Genomic DNA, 17,737 nt, shown 5'->3' with positions numbered 1-17,737 from the left:
CACACACACACACACACACACACACATCATCTCAGCCCCTTCAGAGTGAGGAGAACTGGGGAATATCTTCGTCAATGCTGCTGAGTGTCCTTGTACATCCCTGAGTGAGGGCGGTCCATAATATTGTAGCCACTTGTTAACTGAACCCTATCAGTGGAGACACAGCCGTAGGTTGCTTTAATCCCAACATTCCACTCGGGAGGTCGAGGCAGGCAGATCTCTGTGAGTTTGGGGTCAGCTTGGTCTACACAGTGAGTTCCAGGCCAGTTGAAGCTACACAGGGAGGACCCATCCTACCCACCCACCCCTCAAAAAAGGAAAATAAAGTAAAGACAGGAAATGTAGTTCTTGCTCCAGGAGTTTGCAGCCGCTGACTGAAAAAAAAAACAAAACAAAACAAAAAACGCTGCATACGGGCTTTGGAGGCTCAGAGAAGGTCAGAGTTTGTACACGTCACATTTTTTGTTTTGCGCTCCCTGCAAAGATTGTACCAACCCATGCTTGGGGTACAAAGTAAGGAAAAAGAAAAGAAACAACTGAACCACTGCTATTTGAATTAACCAGAACTGTGTGTGTGTTTGCATTTGTATGTGCTGTGTGCATGTACATCAGCATGTTCTCTGTCTACCGGCGTCCACACGCAAGCCCCAGATCCCACTGTGGAAGCTAGAGGGCTCTTTCTGTCCAGCAATTGGCCTGTGACCCTAGGCCAGCCAGGTGGACGACTTGGCCTGGACAGGGCCTCTGCCGGGAGAGCACCACCTACCGGGGGCGTGGCACAGGGAATCCTCCTAGCAATGTGACAGACATCCAGGAGCAGCGACAGCAGCGGTGGGTTGTTTTAGTCAGGGTTCCTATTGCTGTGATAGAATGTCATGACCAAACAACTTGGAAAGGAAAGAGTTTATTTGGCTTTTGTGGCCCAGGTCCCTAACCCTAACCCTCACCATCAAGGGAAGTCAAGCCAGGAACTGAAGCAGATGCCATGGAGGGGCTGCTTGCTGCCTTACTCTCCAATGGCTTGCTCAGCCTGTTTTCATATGCAGGTGTGGACTGCCCATAGTGGGTTGAGCCCTCCTACATCATCAATCAATTAATAAAATTCCCTAAAGACTTTCTTACAGACCCGTCTGATGGAGGCATTTTCTCAATTGAGAGTCCCTCTTCCTAGATGACCCTGACTTGTGTCAAGTTGCCCAGAAAACCAAAGTGCACGGGTCTTGGACAGATGTTTCTGAGGCATGATTAGTTTAAAAGATTCTTTTTATTCTTTTTATTGGTTTTAATTACGTGTAACCGTGTGTGCACATGGCTGCCGGTGCTGCAGAGGCTCTGGCCTGGACCTGGAGCTACAGACACCCAGTGCGGTTGCCGGGAAGGGAACTCAGGTCCTCTGCACCCAGCATGTGCTCCTAACTGCGGAGTCCCCCAAGGCATGACTCTGATGCCTTTTGAATTCTGTACTGTTCAGGTTAGCTTGATTTCTGAGCCAGCTCCTTCCGTTTCCTCATCAATGCAGGAATCCCTTCATGCAGTGTGTTGGCTAATTTTATGTCAGCTTGACGCAAGCTAGAGTCATCTGGGAGGAGGGAGCCCCAGTTAAGAAAATGCTTCCATAAGACTGGGCTGCAGGCAAATTTGTAGAGCATTTCTGAGTTAGTGATTGATGTGGGAGGGCCCAGCCCATTGTGGGTGGAGCCATCCCTGGGCTGGTGGTCCTGGGTGCTGTAAGAAAGCAGGCTGAGCAAGCCACGGGGAGCAAGCCAGTAAGCAGCACCCCTCCATGGACTCTGCATTAACTCCTGCCTCCAGGTTCCTGCCCTGTTTGAGCTCCTGTCCTGACTTCCTTCAGTGATGGTCTGTGGTGTGGAAGAACAAGCCAAAGAAACCCTTTCCTCCCCTGCTTGCCTTTGGTAATGGTGTTCATCACAGCATTAGTAACCCTGACTAGGACAGGCAGTGTTTGTCTACCTCAGTGCAGCTTCTGCTCATCGAGGGCTCTGATAGCCACTGGCACAGGCGCCCTTTGCCCTCTAGAATATTCCCCCCAAACACCCATCTGACGGCATCGAACCCCGAGCTATGGGCCTGCTGTTCTCTCTGCACCAGGAGGTCTCTGGGTCCTACCAGTCTCTGCATCTTCAGGGCCCGATTTGGATGCTCAGCACTGATGACTGAAATAGTTAATTATGTCATCTGAGCAGGTATGCTGCACCTCCCCCCCATGGCCACTACTGGGCACTCAGTAGGCCTTGCTGATCCCAGTCACCAGCGTCACTGTCTGGTCCCCTGGAGGCTCTGTTCAAAGGACAAAAACAGAATGCCATTTTGAAGGTGTCTCTTATTAAATTGTCAGCCTCCCTGCAAAGAGCAGAAGCGTGGTCTGGGTTCCCGGCCTTGGGCTACACTCGGTTCTGAGGAAGCAGGACCACTTAGGATCAGATGCATGTCCTCATCCCTCAGGTCCCTGTGTAGCACATCATCTCCACCCACCTCAAGGCGTTTGTTTTGAGCTTTTGGTCAAAGGGAAAAAAACAAATGGATACATCTCCCGCCAATGATCTGGCTGTTCCAGGTCATTTCATCCTGACATTCTGGCTGTCCATCTGAGCTGGGCAACAGAGGAAAAGGAGAACAGCACCTGCAGTATGCCACATGTCAGGGGACCAGTTCAAAACTCACTAGTAGGTCATGTCTAAGGCATTAACCTCTGCACCTCTGAAAGATCTTCCTTTGGGGTGGCTTCCTCCTGGCTAAGCCACTTTTCAGAAGCACCAAGGGCAGTAAGTAGCCTTCTGGAATGCAGGGCAGAGGACCTGTCTCCCCTCTGTACATTCACCCCTAGGGGCTCCCAGACTGAGGATCTGGAAACTTCCCCACCCGGCTCCTCCCGGATCTCTCAGCAGCAGAGAAGGTCCGGAGAAGCCCTGTAGGAAGGGAACCTGCTTCACTTCACTGGTCTGGATGCAGGCTGGAATAGGTGACCCGTCCCTTGCCCCTCCCTAAGGCTCCCAGGTCCAATGCCTGGCTACCATCCTCTGGATCCTGCATTCCAGCTGTAGAAAGGAAAAGCAAATAAAGCCGTTTCTCTCCCCACCATGCTCTTCCCCACGTAGGCTCACCCTCTCTCCCTGACCCTCCCTCCCCCCAATAGATCTTTATCAATTCTGGAGAATTTTGTCCCCATCCTCGTTTGAGACAGGATCTCGTGAATCCCAGACTGGCAACGAAATTCACTATATAGACAGGGATGACCTTGAACTTCTGATGCTCCTATCTGCCTCCCAAGTGCTGGGATTGCGGGAATGCACCCCGCAAACATCTGGTTTGATACCACATTGGAGATGAAGGCCGGACTTGGTGCATGCTAGGCAAACACTCTGCCAAATGATCCACCACCCAGCTTTCAACCTCCTCTTTCCCAGCACCACGGTGCACCAAGACGGAATAAAGCAGGTCATGTATTACTGTCTCCACCAAAGCCCATCTCCTGCCCTGGGGCCTCAGTGGGTCCTCTCTCCACAGTCAGTAGTTAAGCTGATCTCTGCGCAGCCTCTGTGGCGATGTGTTTCTTCTTGGTCGTCATCTTGAAGCAACTGCACCGTTACCACCAGGTGACGGGAGCACCTCAGGGAAGAACAGGTGCATTTTAGTAAGTAGACTACGTTACAGCCTTTGGAACGGCGCCTTGACCTAGGTAGAACCTAATAAACCTAGACAATAAACAAGGAGGTGGCTGTAAAGGAATAAGCCAGTGACGGATAGGGTGGGACAGTAGGGGGTCGCACTCTCTGCTCCAGATTACATACGCAGTGTTACCCTAAAAGGTTCGTGTAGTGAAGGCTTGGCTCCAGGTGGGGGTGCTAGTGAGAGGTCTCGGGTTCACGAGGGGGCGCTAACCTCACCAATGGATTGACCAACCCACTGATGTTGAATGGGCAATTAGGAGGTGGGGCCTAACGAGAAGGAAGTAGGTCACTGGGGCATGCCTTTGAAGGGTAGGTACATCTTGTCCCCGGGACCTTTAGTCTCTCACTCTGCTTCCTGCATCCATGAGGTGAGTATCTCTGTCCCCCACTGTCCCCTCTACCACACCCACTCCAGAAAGGTCCAGAAGCGATGGAGATGGTCCACCACAGGCTGAAAACCCCCGAAACCTGGAGTCGGGACATGCTAGCTTCTCTCTTTCTTGTTAGCTATTTCATCACTGCCACAAAAACTCACTGAGGCTCTCTTTTTGTTGTTGCTTATTGCTTTGTTTGCTTTTCAAAACAGGGTTTTCTGTGAAACAGTCCTGGCTGTCCTGGAACTCGCTTTGTAGACAGGCTGACCTTGAACTCCCAGAGATCCGCCTGCCCTATCTCCCGAGCGCTGGGATTAAAGGCGTGCGCCACCACGTCCCTCTAACTGATGTCCTTCTGAGCTCCCTCCCCTCTACTCGTGCAAACGTGGGACCGGAACAGCACTCTGTACGAGGTTCCACCAGAACCACAGCAGATCTCGCCTCATCCATCACAGGTGTCAGAAGTGCCAGTCAGCCAAGACTGTTCCACTAGAGACCACCAGGGGGAGCCGTTGGCCTGCATGACATTTGACAAGGGACACACTGCCTGTGAGAGGCAGATGAAAGGTTCCCTCCCTCACTGCAGTCTAAAGGATAGAACCAGAGAGAGAGAGAAACGGGATCTGAAAAAGAATTGGGGGAGGCAATTGCAGCTTTGGCGTGGAGTCCAGGGTAGTGCTATGGCATCCATTATATAGAAGACACCAGAACGCACTTGCACATTTTATTGTTAAGGAGACTTTGTTTTGAGATAGTCTCACTATGTACACCAGGCTGGCCTCAAACTCAGAGATAGGTCCTGCCTCTGCCTCAGAGTGCACCACCACAGCCAGCCCATAGTCAGCTTCAAAGGTAGCTTTGTTGGGATTGGCTCATGGATGTGGGGTGTGAGGTGAGATCGGACGAACGAGGGAATAAGAGAAAAACAATCCCCTCCTCTTGAGAACCGAGTACCAGGATCACAGGTGCACACTGCCGCACCTCGTTTATGCAGGGCTGGCCGCTGAACGCAGGGCTTGGAGCACACTAGGCAAGTACTGAGCCCCATTCCTAGGCTGCAAAGGAGACCCTTCCATTCTGCATCACAGTAGCAAAACCCAAAAGCTCTGTCTGGACAGACTATGGTGACACTTCCTGCCGAGCAGCTGCCTGGGCCCCGGGATAGACAGCGCCTATCCAAAAGCCACCAGACTGTGAGAAGCTGCACCTGCCATCAACCCATCCTGTCTCCACCCGCTTCTTTCACTGCCCACACCAGCCCTACGCCTTTAGCCAGCGTCTCTGCTAACTCCCCTCCCAGGATAAATAGATAGCCTGCATACTGCACTGCAACCAAGTCCTATCGATGTGTCCAGAGTTAGCAAGTAGGACCGGGAAATGACTTCACGGTTAAGACTATTGGCTGTTCTTCCAGAAAATTCAGGTTCGGTTCCCAGCACCCACTTGACAGATTACAACTGTCTATAACTCCGGTTCCAGGGGATCCAATGCCTTCTTTGGGCTCCTATGGACACCAGGCTTGCGTGTGGTGAACAGACATATATTCAGGCAAAGCATTCATGCACATAAAATGAAACAGAGAATCTAGGAGGCCGGAGAATGGCACTCCCCCGTGAGGCTGCAGGGTCCAGAGCAGGGGGAGGATTGGCTATCTTGAGCCCTTTTAGGATGTGGAATTAACTCCCAGAGAAGTGGAGAACGCTGTGCCGCTTTTGTTTGTTTTTGGTTTGCTTGTTTTTCGAGACAGGGTTTCTCTGTAGCTTTGGAGGCTGTCCTGGAGCTAGCTCTTGTAGACCAGGCTGGCCTCGAACTCACAGAGATCCGCCTGCCTCTGCCTCCCGAGTGATGGGATTAAAGGCGTGCGCCACCACTGCCCGGCTGCTGTGCCACTTTTGCACCCCCTCCCTGCCATTAGCTTCACCAAGTTGCTCGCCCACTCGTCTCCTCAACCATGGCACACCTGTTGGTGGGAGGGCACGATCTCTGTCAAATTCACCTCTGACCCTAGGGCTTAGCATAATGTCTCTGCTAAGCATAATGTCTCTCTCATTACAGGAGAGCAATGGGTGCCCACAGAACTACAGACTTCAAGTCCCTGAGATGTAGACGGCATCTCCATGCATTTAACGATGCCCCTTCCCGAGCCATCACCGGACCACACACGCCATGGGTGCTCAGTCTCCACGTGTGAACCAGAGACCAGGCAGGCAAATCAAATGGAAGCACTCGCTCCCGACTCTCCTTTGCCTCGGCGAGCATTCTGAAGCACACAGCCAGAGACAGGAGTGAGACCACCCCCCCCCCCACAAAAACGAAAACTGCTACAGTCCCATGTTGTAGCTCAAGCTCAGCAGTGCTGCCCTTGACTCCAGGGTCTGGGAGAAGTTACCATGACAACCAGAGCTTGCTATCAAGGGCGGCTACTATTCAGATTTCCATTGGGGCTCCAGTTCGGTCGCGAGCCTGCTGGATGGTGGCTCTGATGCTACCCAAGTTCAAACGAACCATGCTTGTAGTTGTCCCTGAGAAGTGGCCACGTGGATAGCAGGTTAAACTATCCACGCGGCTGCTGCTCCAAGGAACACAGGTGCAACCTTGCCGGTCCATAGATGCTCTCTGTGCAGCAGTGTGCTGGTCCGTCCATGGTGGTGGCTCGGCAGGGATGGAGGGTGGCAGCCAGAAGCCAGGATCCTATCTCAGGCGGAGAAAGGCATCAAGAAAGCATAGCCGTCTAGGAAAACCACCTAAGATCCCTACACAAGCTCTGGACCGACAAGTTCTTGGGCTCTGTGAGCCTCGGCATTCTTGTCTATTGCACAGGGACCACAGAACCTACCCCATGATGCCACCAAGGGACGAACCTCCAGAACATTCCTGGGTCAGAGCACCACAGTCCTCAATAAAGGATGGCTCTAAAACTTGTAGCTCGTGGCTCTAAGCAAGTCACCTCTCTCAGGACCCCTCCCTGGGCACACGTGACCCAGGGCTCCAAGATTAGCCAGCTGAACAGTGAACTGTCCCAAGGCTTGATAAGCGCACACTGTACCTTCGGGACTCAGTCAACCATGTGGATCCCGTGACCCAACTCAGGTCATCAGGCTGCTGAGCTATCTCACCAGCCAGCCCCTGCACGTCCTGCGGGGTAAGCATGATACGTCATCCGTGTCTGCATTCCCTTGGTTTATCCCATGTGCTTTACAAATGTTTGTTGAGTTGGGTGAAACCGCAGATACGGGGGAGGCTGTGTTTGTTCAAACCACTTGTGTTTCTTGCCTACTGGTTTCATTCTGGTATAAGTTTATCTTCAGTTTAAGTAATCAAAATGTATTTACATAAGTATTCTTAAGTGGATTAAAGAATAACTTTGGGTGGATGTCTGGCCTTTCCCCATTCCTCTGTGCCTGTGGAGTATAAACAGCAAAGGATCCGAGTAGGGGTTGAGGCGGGGCAGGAAGCGGGGATGGCTCAGCAGGTCAAGCGCTACCCACAGAAGAAGCATGAGAACCTGACTTTGGATCTCTAGCACTGGAGCAAAATCTGAGCATGGTGAACACCCGAAATCCTAGCACAGACACCTGTAATCTCATCACTTGGAAGGTAGAGGCAGGAGGATCATAGTGAGTTTAAGGCCAGCTTGGATTAAAACAAGCAAACAAAATACACCCACAAAATCAATCGATCAATCAATCAACCAAACAAACAAGCAAACAAGAAAAAACCTGAGCCCACTGGACTGTCCACTAAGGTAGGTACCAGCAACATGAAAACAAAAGACACATGGCTGTGTTCCAATAAAACTTTCTTTACAAAACAGAAGGCCCCAGTTTTGGCATGCTGGCTTTAACCACTAATCCTTGAACCACAGTCTATGTACAGGTTTAAACGTTCCTGTCCTCTGAAACACACTTAGCGTCAGCAAGTTAGATTGGGCGGCTTAACCAATAATTATCCTGATGGGTGACAGTTCTGAAGACTGAGCTGCCTGCAGATCTGAAATGTGAGACCTGATCAGCAACAGAGATCTCCTGCTGCTTCCTCACAGGGCACACAGAGCAGCAGGAGAAAGCAAGCCCTTGGGTATCCTCCCTTATGCCCTCTGGTTCCTCCCCCACCCCCGTCATATCTAATAACACCCTCAGTCCCCCTTCTCTCCATACCATGCACTGAAGGCAGGTCTTACTTTGAATTTAGGCAAACACAAACATTCAGCCAATAAAATACTCATGAGCAGTGGTGGCGCACACCTTTAATCCCAGCACTTGGGAGGCAGAGGCAGACGGATCTCTGTGAGTTCGAGGCCAGCCTGGTCTACAAAGTGAGTCCAGGGCAGCAAGGGCTACACAGAGAAACCTTGTCTCAAAAACAAAAACAAACAGCAACAACAACAAAACCATGAGTATTTTCAAGGAAGAGCTGCCCTCCAAAAGGTCATAGGAGAGTCAGCCAGGTGGCACAGCAGGCAGAAATGTTTGCCTGAGGTCTTGCCTTCAATCCCTGGAATCCGCATAAAGGAAAGAGGAAAGAGTTCACTTCATGCCTGGTGGTGGTGGTGCAAGCCTTTAATCCCAGCACTCAGGAGGTAGAGGCAGGTGGATCTCTGTGAGTTCAAGATGAACCTGGTCCACAAGAACTAGTACCAGGACAGGCTCCAAAGCTACAAAGAAACCCTGTCTCAAAAACCAAAACAAACAAACAAAAAACTTATTTCATGAAGTTGTCCTCTGCCTCCCACATGTATGTAGTGGCATGTGCTGCCTGCATTCACACACATTAATAATAAAGTTGATTTTTTTTCTCTTTCTTCTTCTTTTTCTTTAGGGGGCAGGTCACAAGGGTGGGAGGAGCAGACCTGGGAGGACTGGGAAGAGAGAGTGTGTGCTGGGGTTCATGATGTGAAATTCCCAAATAATTGATAAAAATATTACAAAAAAATTAACTTCTATATTTGTAATAATTTAGACACTGTATTTGTAACATTAATGTACATATCAAATTGTAAGTTAAAAAAAGAAACCTTTGGTCTGGGCATGAGGGTGCAGGCCTGTAATCCTAGCACTAGGAGGCTAAGGCAAGCAGATTTGAAGTTCAAGGCCAACATAGGTTATGTGGCAAATTCTTGTCTTACTCGATGCATCCAAGAAATCCAAACTAGCCTTTCTGGCCTGAGGAGTGGACAAAGTTATGGATCCAGAGGGAAGCTCTAACCAGAAGGAAAGCCTGGGCCTGTTTGGCGCAGGCTCACTTCTCTATTACCTCAGACCCCATAGCTGTCCTTCCGATGCCCTCTGCCCCTGCCATTCCCTCTTCTTCAACTGTGTTGGGCCCTGAGTGGAGAGGGGGTGATATTTTGATTTACCCCATAGCTGGAAAGGACAGGAGAGTACATCAGGCAGCGTGTAAGAGAACGTCCAAGATGATCAGCAAGAAATGATCACATCCAAGGAGATGTAGGAAGAGACATTTGCTTTTCTTATTACTCAGAGAAATTTTGTTACTGCCACTATGGTTAACTTTCACTGAAATATTATGACAGTATCTCAAATTTTTCTTTCTAAGATTGTTTTAGACAAAGCCTGTTTCCGAAACTTTTAAGTGCCCAGGGAGATGGAGGCGGGTGGGCTTGGGACAGCAAGGCCTCCGTTCTTCTAAGCCTCCATAAACTAGATGGAGACAAAGTAGCTTTCATACGCCAACATCTGTCAAGGGAGGGCAGAACAGACGCCTCTCGGGAAGTGTCAGCAAGACGAGAATCCTTGCTGGGTGGTCTTGGTTACTTTGGCTGCTGGGATAAAGTAGTCTGACCAAGACAACTTAAAGGAGCAGGGTTTTATTTTCCGCTCACATCTCAAGGTGGCAGCCCATCCTAGCGGGGAGTCACAGCAGCCGGAGCTGGTCACATTGCATCTACCGTTGATGAGCAGAGGTGATGTGTGCTACACCAGTGTTCAGCTGAGTTTCCCCATTGATTTCCCCTACCGTGGGAACTGTCCTGCCCACGGTGAAGATGCCTGTTAGTGCATTCATTAAAGTAAGGCCCAGGGACACCCATCTTCCAGGGACAACAACACGGACTGATCGTCATACTGGGGGAGAAAAGGGGCGTTTCCAGCACCAGGTGGTCCTGCCAGCCAGGTACTGGTACAGAGTTCATAGGCATTTAATGAGTAACCTCAGAGGAGTGTGGGACTTCAACTTGACCTAATAGTTAATGAGTTACACGCCAAACCACCAAGAGACTCTGCTAATCTTTAACCCGAGCTTTAGCCGGAGACCTCTTTTCCTCTGGGCCGGGTAACAGAATAGTTAATTCTCCGATCTCTAAGAAGAAGCAGGAGCCCTACATCTCTGCGGCTTTCTGGGGCTACGTGACCAGCTGTGTGCAGAAGGGAAGCCTTCCAACAGGGCCGTTCCCACACTGACGCTCTCCAGGGTGGGGTGTTTGAGCTTTAACATGGGACACTCTCATTTTTGTCCCAAGGCTGTAGGCAGGGGCATCGTCACGACTCACTTCCAGGATGGACATTACACATTCCTAATGGCCAAGTAGACCTAGGCCCGTCCCTTTCCCTCACTCCCCTCTTGCTGGCCCTAGACAGTTTCTTCTGGTGATCGCTCAGACAGCGCCTAGAATCTGGGCACCCTCCAAGTCTCCCACTGCATGATGGGTGATGGGAAGGTGAGTGACAGGCCTGCAAGAAGGGGATCCACTGGGAGGTGACAACTGTGGAGACTTCCACATGCACCTAACCTTTGTCCTATTCAGAAAGCCTTTTCCTCTCTCTCTCTCTCTCTCTCCCCCCTCTCTCTCCCTCCCTTCATCTCTCCCTCCCTCCCTCCCTCTTCCTTCCTTCCTTCCTTCCTTCCTTCCTTCCTTCCTTCCTTCCTTTCTTTCTTTCTTTCTTTCTTTCTTTCTTTCTTTCTTTTTCCCTGAGACAGGGTTTCTCTGTGTAACAGCCCTAGCTATCTTGGAACTTGCACTGTAGACAAGGCTGGCCTCAAATTCACAGTGATCCGCCTGCCAAGTGCTGGGATTAAAGGTGTGTGCCACTACTGCCTGGTTCAGAGAGCCTTTTCAATTTCTGAGTCCAGTAGAAAGGATAGCCCTCCCACATGGGGGCATATATCCTCGCTCATGGTCAGGCCTGGATTCCTGAGCCTAGTAGCCCAGCTTCTTGCCTGCTTCACCAGTCAAATCTTGCCCACTAGCAATTTCTGTCTATCCCATCCCATCCTACCTTACCTGTAGCATGCCTCTCTGAGCTCCCAAGGGACACTATACTCCTGGGAGAATTCCAGAGAGTCTCCTGTCTATACCAGCATAATGGAAGCACATAAGAATGACCAGGAGGGGTGGACGGTGACAGCCATGTCCTCTATAAAGACCATTTGCTGGTCTTCTGGCCTCACTTCTCTAGCTCCTACATATACCCAGGCTTCAAGTCCCCTGTTCCTGTTGTCTGGCTGCTCTCAGATATCAGTTTTCCACCTTCAAGAACGCGGGGAGAAGGGTCATTTGAGATTGTCCCTGTCTCTCACAACTCCTTTGTCTTCATTTCAGCGTGGTCTCAAGTAACAAGATAAGCATATCCTTCACTGACACCCCTGCCATACACTGTGGTTTGAACCAGAAGCCCTGAGGGGTCGAGGCAAGGAGAACTGGCTGAGTCATGGGAAGCAGTCATTGTCTAATGGGGTACACAGCGTTCCTGTGGGACTGCATATTGTCAGTTGTTTTTTAAATATTTATTTGTTTGTTTATTATGTATCCAATAGTCTGTCTGCATGTATTCCTGCATGCCAGAAGAGGGCACCAAACCTCATTACAGATGGTTGTGAGCCACCGGGTGGTTGCTGGGAATTGAACTCAGGACCTTTGGAAGAGTAGGCAATGCTCTTAACCACTGAGCCATCTCTCCAGCTCCTGTTTTTGTTTTGTTTTGTTTTGTTTTTACAGTGTTATAGAATGGACTCAACTAACCATGATCTAGACCTGCCAATGCTGAGGACCCAGGCTATCTTATTTCTAAGTATTGCAAAGGAGCCCTGTGCATGTTGGTTGTCCTTAATGAACAGTGTTGACTTTCTCTTCCATTTCTCCTCCCCTTCTCAGCAATGAGACCAGGAAAACAAACGGGAAAGCTTAGATAGTCCAAAAGGATACGGCTGTTCAAAGGGATCAACATGAATGAATAACACTGGTGGCCTCTCAAGTAGTTCAGTTAAAGTAGAAACACTCCAGGGACATTGCTCAGTTTGGTAAAGTGCTTGCCTATGCTTGAAGCCCTGGGTTTGGTCCCCAACACCATGTGAATGCAGCGTGGTGGTGCCTGCTTGTAGTCCTCGTAGCTGGGAGGCAGAAGCAGGAGGAGCAGAAGTTCAAGGTTGTCTTAGGATACACCTCGAGTTCAAGACCAGCCTGACCCTCTATTAATACACACACACACACACACACACACACACACACACACACGATCTCACTACTAGCTGAACACAAATACCATCCACTTACGACTCTGGGACTGAACCAGGGACTCACGTGTGTTCTGACCTACAGGTACTATTTTTCTGTGTGTCCACTGTACTCATCATTCCCAACATGGATGCTTGCGGTGAGTCATCAGGGCAAGTTCTGGGCAGGCAGAGTCTATCTGAGGTCCCTGAAGAAAGGGAAGTTGAGCAGGACTTTGAAAGGTGGGTAGGTTTGTCCGTCCATTGCGACGGACTGCTCCACAGGCTGTGACAGGGAAGGGTCTGGCTTCATCTTCCATGGCAGACTTTTCATTCACTGGTCCATCCAGAAGGTGTCATCAATGACAGGTTCTCAGCTGCTATTGGGTTTGTTTTACTGTGTAAGGGGAGGGGGGCCGCTAGGAACCAAATGCAAGCCTTGTGTATGCTAAGCAAGCACCGACAACTGTAGGTGAACTGTACCCCAAACCATTTTTATAGCCTTTTTTTGTTTTGTTTTGTTTTTGTTTTTGAGACAGGTTTTTTTCTTTTCTTTTTTTAATTTATTATGAATATAATATTCTGTCTGTGTGTATGTCTGTAGGCCAGAAGAGGGCACCAGACCTCATTACAGATGGTTGTGAGCCACCGTGTGGTTGCTGGGAATTGAACTCAGGACCTTTGGAAGAGCAGGCAATGCTCTTAACCACGGAGCCATCACTCCAGCTTTCCCCCAAACCATTTTTAAAAATTTCTGTCTTTTTGAGACAGTTGACTATAACCCAGTTTGGTTTCCAACAGGGTGGTTCTCCTGCCTCAGCCTCCTGAGTGCCAGGACAGCAGACATATCACCACACCCAATGCCTCAGTTTATCGAAAGGATGTTCTGAGATGGAGATTAGATTCTGTACTGCTTAGGTTTCTCTGTGGCTGTGATTAAACCCGTGACCTAAAGCAACTCAGGGATAGAAGGATTTATTTCAGTCACACATCCCAGGTCACACTCCATCACAGAAAAAATCAGGGCCAGAACCGGGAGGCGGGAGCTAAAGCAGAGGCATGGAGGAATGCTGCTTACTGATGTGCTCCTCAGGGCCTGCTCAGGTGATTTTTCTTAGACCTCCCAGTCCTACATCAATCATTAATTAATTACATGCCCCTGCAGACTTGCCTTTGGGCCAATCTGATGGAGGCATTTTTATAATTGAGGGTTCTTCTTTCCAGATAACTCCAGCTTGTGTCAAGTTGACAAAAAACTAAGCCAGCCAAGGTTATGTTCTGAGACTTGGTCAGGAAGCACTCAAGCTGGACCTCACACTTCATTCACCTTCAACTACCCCATCATCTCTATATAAAGATGTCTGGGTACCGGGTCAGGCATGGTGTGGCCCTAGCCCTTAATCCCAGCAACTCAAGAGGTAGAAGTAGATTTTTGTGAGTTTAAAGTCAGCCTATGTCTACCTAATGAGTTCCAGGCCAGCCAGAGCTACAAAGTGAGACCCTCTCTCAAACAAAAGAAAAGTCTACACGTGGATGTGAGATTCCTGCCTGGAAGGTTACCTCCCATCTTTTATTGTTTGAGATTCCTAGGAATTTCCCAACTCTCTGGGGGCAGAGACCATTCTGTACCCCTAGAAATGATCTTGGCGGTTGCCTGCTGGTTCAGGATAAATCTGGGTTCGGTTTTGTTTTGTTTTGCTTTGAAGCAGTCTCACGTAGTCCAGACGAGCCTCTCAAACATCGTGGATAACCTGAGATGACCCAGACCTCCCGATCCTTCTGCCTCTGCTTCTTGAGTGCTGGAAAACAGGCGTGTAGCATGATGCCCCACTCAGTCTGGGTCTTCAGGCCTCTATCCCAGAAGCCAGGATTCCAAATGGGGCTGACATTATACATGATCTCAGAAAGAACACAGGCTTTGGCAAGACTCCTCTGCAAGCATAGCTAAGGAGACAAGTCTGGGGGAAACAGGGGAAGTCAAGAGTGGCCAGAAAATTTTGGCTGCTTTGGAGAACACAGGAGCTCTGGCTATATTTAAACTCTGAGTCACATGACTAGACTCTACTTGGGCTGGAGTAAAGCATGTTTTCTTTTAAATGATTAAACTGAGTTGAACTTCGTTCAAGGAAAGTTTCTTTCCCTCTGAATTTTTTTTCTTCAAGCTTTAAGAGTTTCAAGATGAGAATTTGCTTTCATAAAGAGGAAACTTATCAGTCATTTCCAACCTAGACACACCTGTGCACTCGGAACACCATCGAGTCATGCACTTGGCCGCATCCCCTACATCTGGATGATCAAGAAATCCCATTCAAAAGGGGAAAGGAAGAGGAGGAGGTATAAACACTGGCTCCTCTCTGGTTCTCTTGGTAATATGAACCAACACCGACGACACAGGTCTGGTCTAGTGTTTATCCCACTTCCGTCTTTCATCCCACAGTTGGGAGAGTTTAACCAAAATTCCACTTTCACAATGCGTCTGCCTTCCAGTATGGATCAGGGTTATTGGCAAGCCAAAACCAAAGAAAGCTAAACTCAGGATATTTAAATCACCCTGCCTTGGAAAGTGCTGGAAAGGAAGCAAGCAAAACATCAGCCTAGGGTGGGGTCTGCACTCTCAGGTCGGAGCCTTTCCTACAGCTACACGACAGCAGTTTACTAAAAAATAAAAAATAAAAAAGCTTTGGCCAGGCAGTGGTGGCACACGCCTTTAATCCCAGCACTCAAGAGGCAGAGGCAGGTGGATCTCTGTGAGTTCGAGGCCAGCCTGGTCTAAAGAGTGAGTTCCAGGGCAGTCTCCACAGTTATAGAGAAAGCCTGTCTTGAAAAAGCAAAAAAGCAAAAAACAAAACAAAAATCTTTGTTTATTTAAAACAGCCAGTGAGAAAAGACTAGAATCATGATCAACTCCTGTCTCCCACTTTGTGTGTGTGTGGGGCACTGATTTCTTTTTATTCTTCATTTAAATATTTAAATATTTTCCTAAGGTGATAACTATCTGGGTTTTTTCCAGAGCTCTGCTTGAACACTCTGAGTCTCTGACCGGGTGGGGAGGGGTGAGGGTGGGGTGTAAAAAGAAGGGGGGGAGTCAGCTGGTGGGTGTGTACCTCAGTTTTAGCAGGTAGGGTCCCGTTCCATCCTGTCCTGTCTGAGGTCTGTTTGCCTGAGCTGGGGCAGTCTCAATGTGAGGAGGCCACTGAATGACAGGCTGTTTACTGGATCCACTGAAATATTTCTACCACCCTGATTCCACTCTAGGCTCCAAGAGGTCAAATACCCTGACTGCTCCTCTGAGCTTTCTAGAAGCCAGGCTAAGGCACCAATATGCCTCCTCCACCACCTCCAATGGCCTGGGGGTCAGTATCCCATAAAAGCACAAACCTCCGGAGGCCGAAGCAGGAGACTCTCCGAGTTCAGGGCCAGCCTGGTCTACAGAGTGAGTTCCGTAATGACCAGAAACCTTGTCTCTAATAACAGAAAACAAAAGCACAAATCTAGTGGAGCCAGGGACGCTCCAGGCCTGTAGGAACTTTGAGGGGTAACAGTTTAAGCCAGACTTACTGCCACCAGGAAACTAAGGAAACCAGAGAGACTGCAGTGAGCCGGCTAGAAGGGCCCTCCAATCCGAAGCCAGATAGCCTTTGGACCACGAAGTTCACCCTATTCCGCCCAGGAGTCTAGCCTTCCACAACTCAACCGTCCCAGGTTTTTGTGCAGCCTTTCCTCCCAGGTTCACACGCCCACCCCAGAGTCTTAATTCCCCGTCCAGTGAATCTTGTTCCAGGGACACGCCCCTCTAGTGTGCCCCGCCCAAAGCCCTGGTACGAGCCTCTCAACTCGCACAAGCTCTCCCCTCCCCTGGACATTCTCTCTCACTCACGTCCCTGCTTCTCCTTTCCGTCTCTGTCCTCCAACCCCCCCCCCCCCCCCCCCCCCGCTCACTTTGCCTCCGCTCACTCAGTCCTCTACCTTGAGTCCCCAGAGCCCCTCTCTCCCCTAACACTACTCTCCAATAGTGTACCTTCCCCTGGCATTTGGCTCTGCCGCCCAGCTCCTTTCAGCCAGTCTCTTGCTCCCCTTGCCCCCAGAATTACTCCCACCCACGCCCCCATGAGACCTACCCAAACTTCTCCAAGATGATCCCCACACCCAGCTTTCTCTCCCACTAGTCTACCCACCCCGCGCCCTTTAAGGCTCGCATACCACCCTCACCCTGTTCCACCTCCTTCCAGTTCTACCCTATCCTGGTCCTCCCATCTCCTGGAGGTCTCCCGGCCTGTCACCCCTACCCGCTCCTCATTCCTCTTACCACCCCTCCCCTGGATTGCCTTCCTCGTTTTCTCCCTGTCCCGGTCACTCCCCACGCCCCACCCCCGCCCTTCATCTCTCGCGCCCCTTATCCCCAAAGCTACCCGGTCTTTCCCCATCCCCCCAATCTCCTCCTGAGCACCCCCCCCCACCATCAGCCTCTACCTCCTCCAGCCTCCCAGATCACCCTTGCCTCTCCATCGCTCCCATCCCCGAGACCCCCTCGACTCCTCCCGCTCATCCATCCCTCAGGGCCCCCCTTACTCCGTGGCTCTCCCCCCCGCCTATCCCTCCATTGCACACCCCTCCCTAGTCCTCCAGGAATCCCCCTCCCTGCTCTCCCGCCCCGTCCCGCCTCACTCCCGCCCCAGTCCGGCCCGGCTCTCCGGCTGCGCGCTCCAGGCTGGGTGAGAGCCATGGGCAGCGGCAGCAGCCGGAGCGGCCGGATCCCGAGGCGGCGGCGCAGCCCTGACAGGCGCCAGGCGGACCCGGGAGAGGCAACCTCGGAGGGCGGCACAGCTGACCAGGCCCCGACGGCCGCGACGCAGGAGGAGACCGACCCCGATCCCCGCCCCGCGACACCCCCAGGCGGTCGGGAGGAGACCCTGCGCCTGTTGGACCAGTTGCTGGCGGAGTCCGAGACCTGGGGGACCCAGGAGCCGACCCCTCGCGGCCCCGCCCGGCTTCCACCCGCGGTGAGTGTGGGCGCCTGTCTCTCCAGACGCATCCTTTCTGTAGCCCCAGTGTCCTCCCACCCAGGCCTCTCCCTACTCGGCGCCCCTGTCTCCCGCTAACCAACCCAATGTCTCCCCCCCACCCCCGTTTGTCCTAGGGCGCTGTGACCCTTCCTCACTCCCATCCCTGCATATTCTCACTCTGCCTCCTTGGTGGGTGCCCGCCACTGTCTCTATTTCGGGGTGA

General features: G+C 50.9%; 1 protein-coding gene and 2 long non-coding RNA genes across 3 annotated transcripts in view; 2 read left to right on the top strand and 1 right to left on the bottom strand.

Moving 5' to 3' along the window:
- Positions 1-888: 888 nt before the first annotated feature.
- The window catches only part of LOC146894263 (uncharacterized), a 17,542-nt gene continuing 693 nt past the window's right edge, over positions 889-17,737 (bottom strand). Inside the window, exon 2 of the long non-coding RNA XR_015002324.2 lies at positions 889-3,627. This is a non-coding gene — a long non-coding RNA (uncharacterized LOC146894263). The remainder of the gene's footprint in view (positions 3,628-17,737) is intronic.
- Positions 3,977-7,436, top strand: LOC148121834 (uncharacterized). Its single transcript, XR_015738119.1, has 2 exons — positions 3,977-4,057; positions 6,119-7,436. It is a non-coding gene; the product is annotated as an uncharacterized LOC148121834 (long non-coding RNA).
- The window catches only part of Cys1 (cystin 1), a 13,335-nt gene continuing 12,027 nt past the window's right edge, over positions 16,430-17,737 (top strand). Inside the window, exon 1 of the mRNA XM_087907230.1 lies at positions 16,430-17,511. Coding sequence (XP_087763356.1) covers positions 17,233-17,511 — 279 coding nt within the window. The 5' untranslated portion in view covers positions 16,430-17,232. The remainder of the gene's footprint in view (positions 17,512-17,737) is intronic.

This window comes from Myodes glareolus, chromosome 6 (genome assembly GCF_982192425.1).
Source record: "Myodes glareolus chromosome 6, mMyoGla1.1, whole genome shotgun sequence".
Lineage (NCBI taxonomy): Eukaryota > Metazoa > Chordata > Mammalia > Rodentia > Cricetidae > Myodes > Myodes glareolus.
Note: the sequence above shows the minus strand (reverse complement) of the source record. Positions and strands in the feature narration are given on the sequence as shown.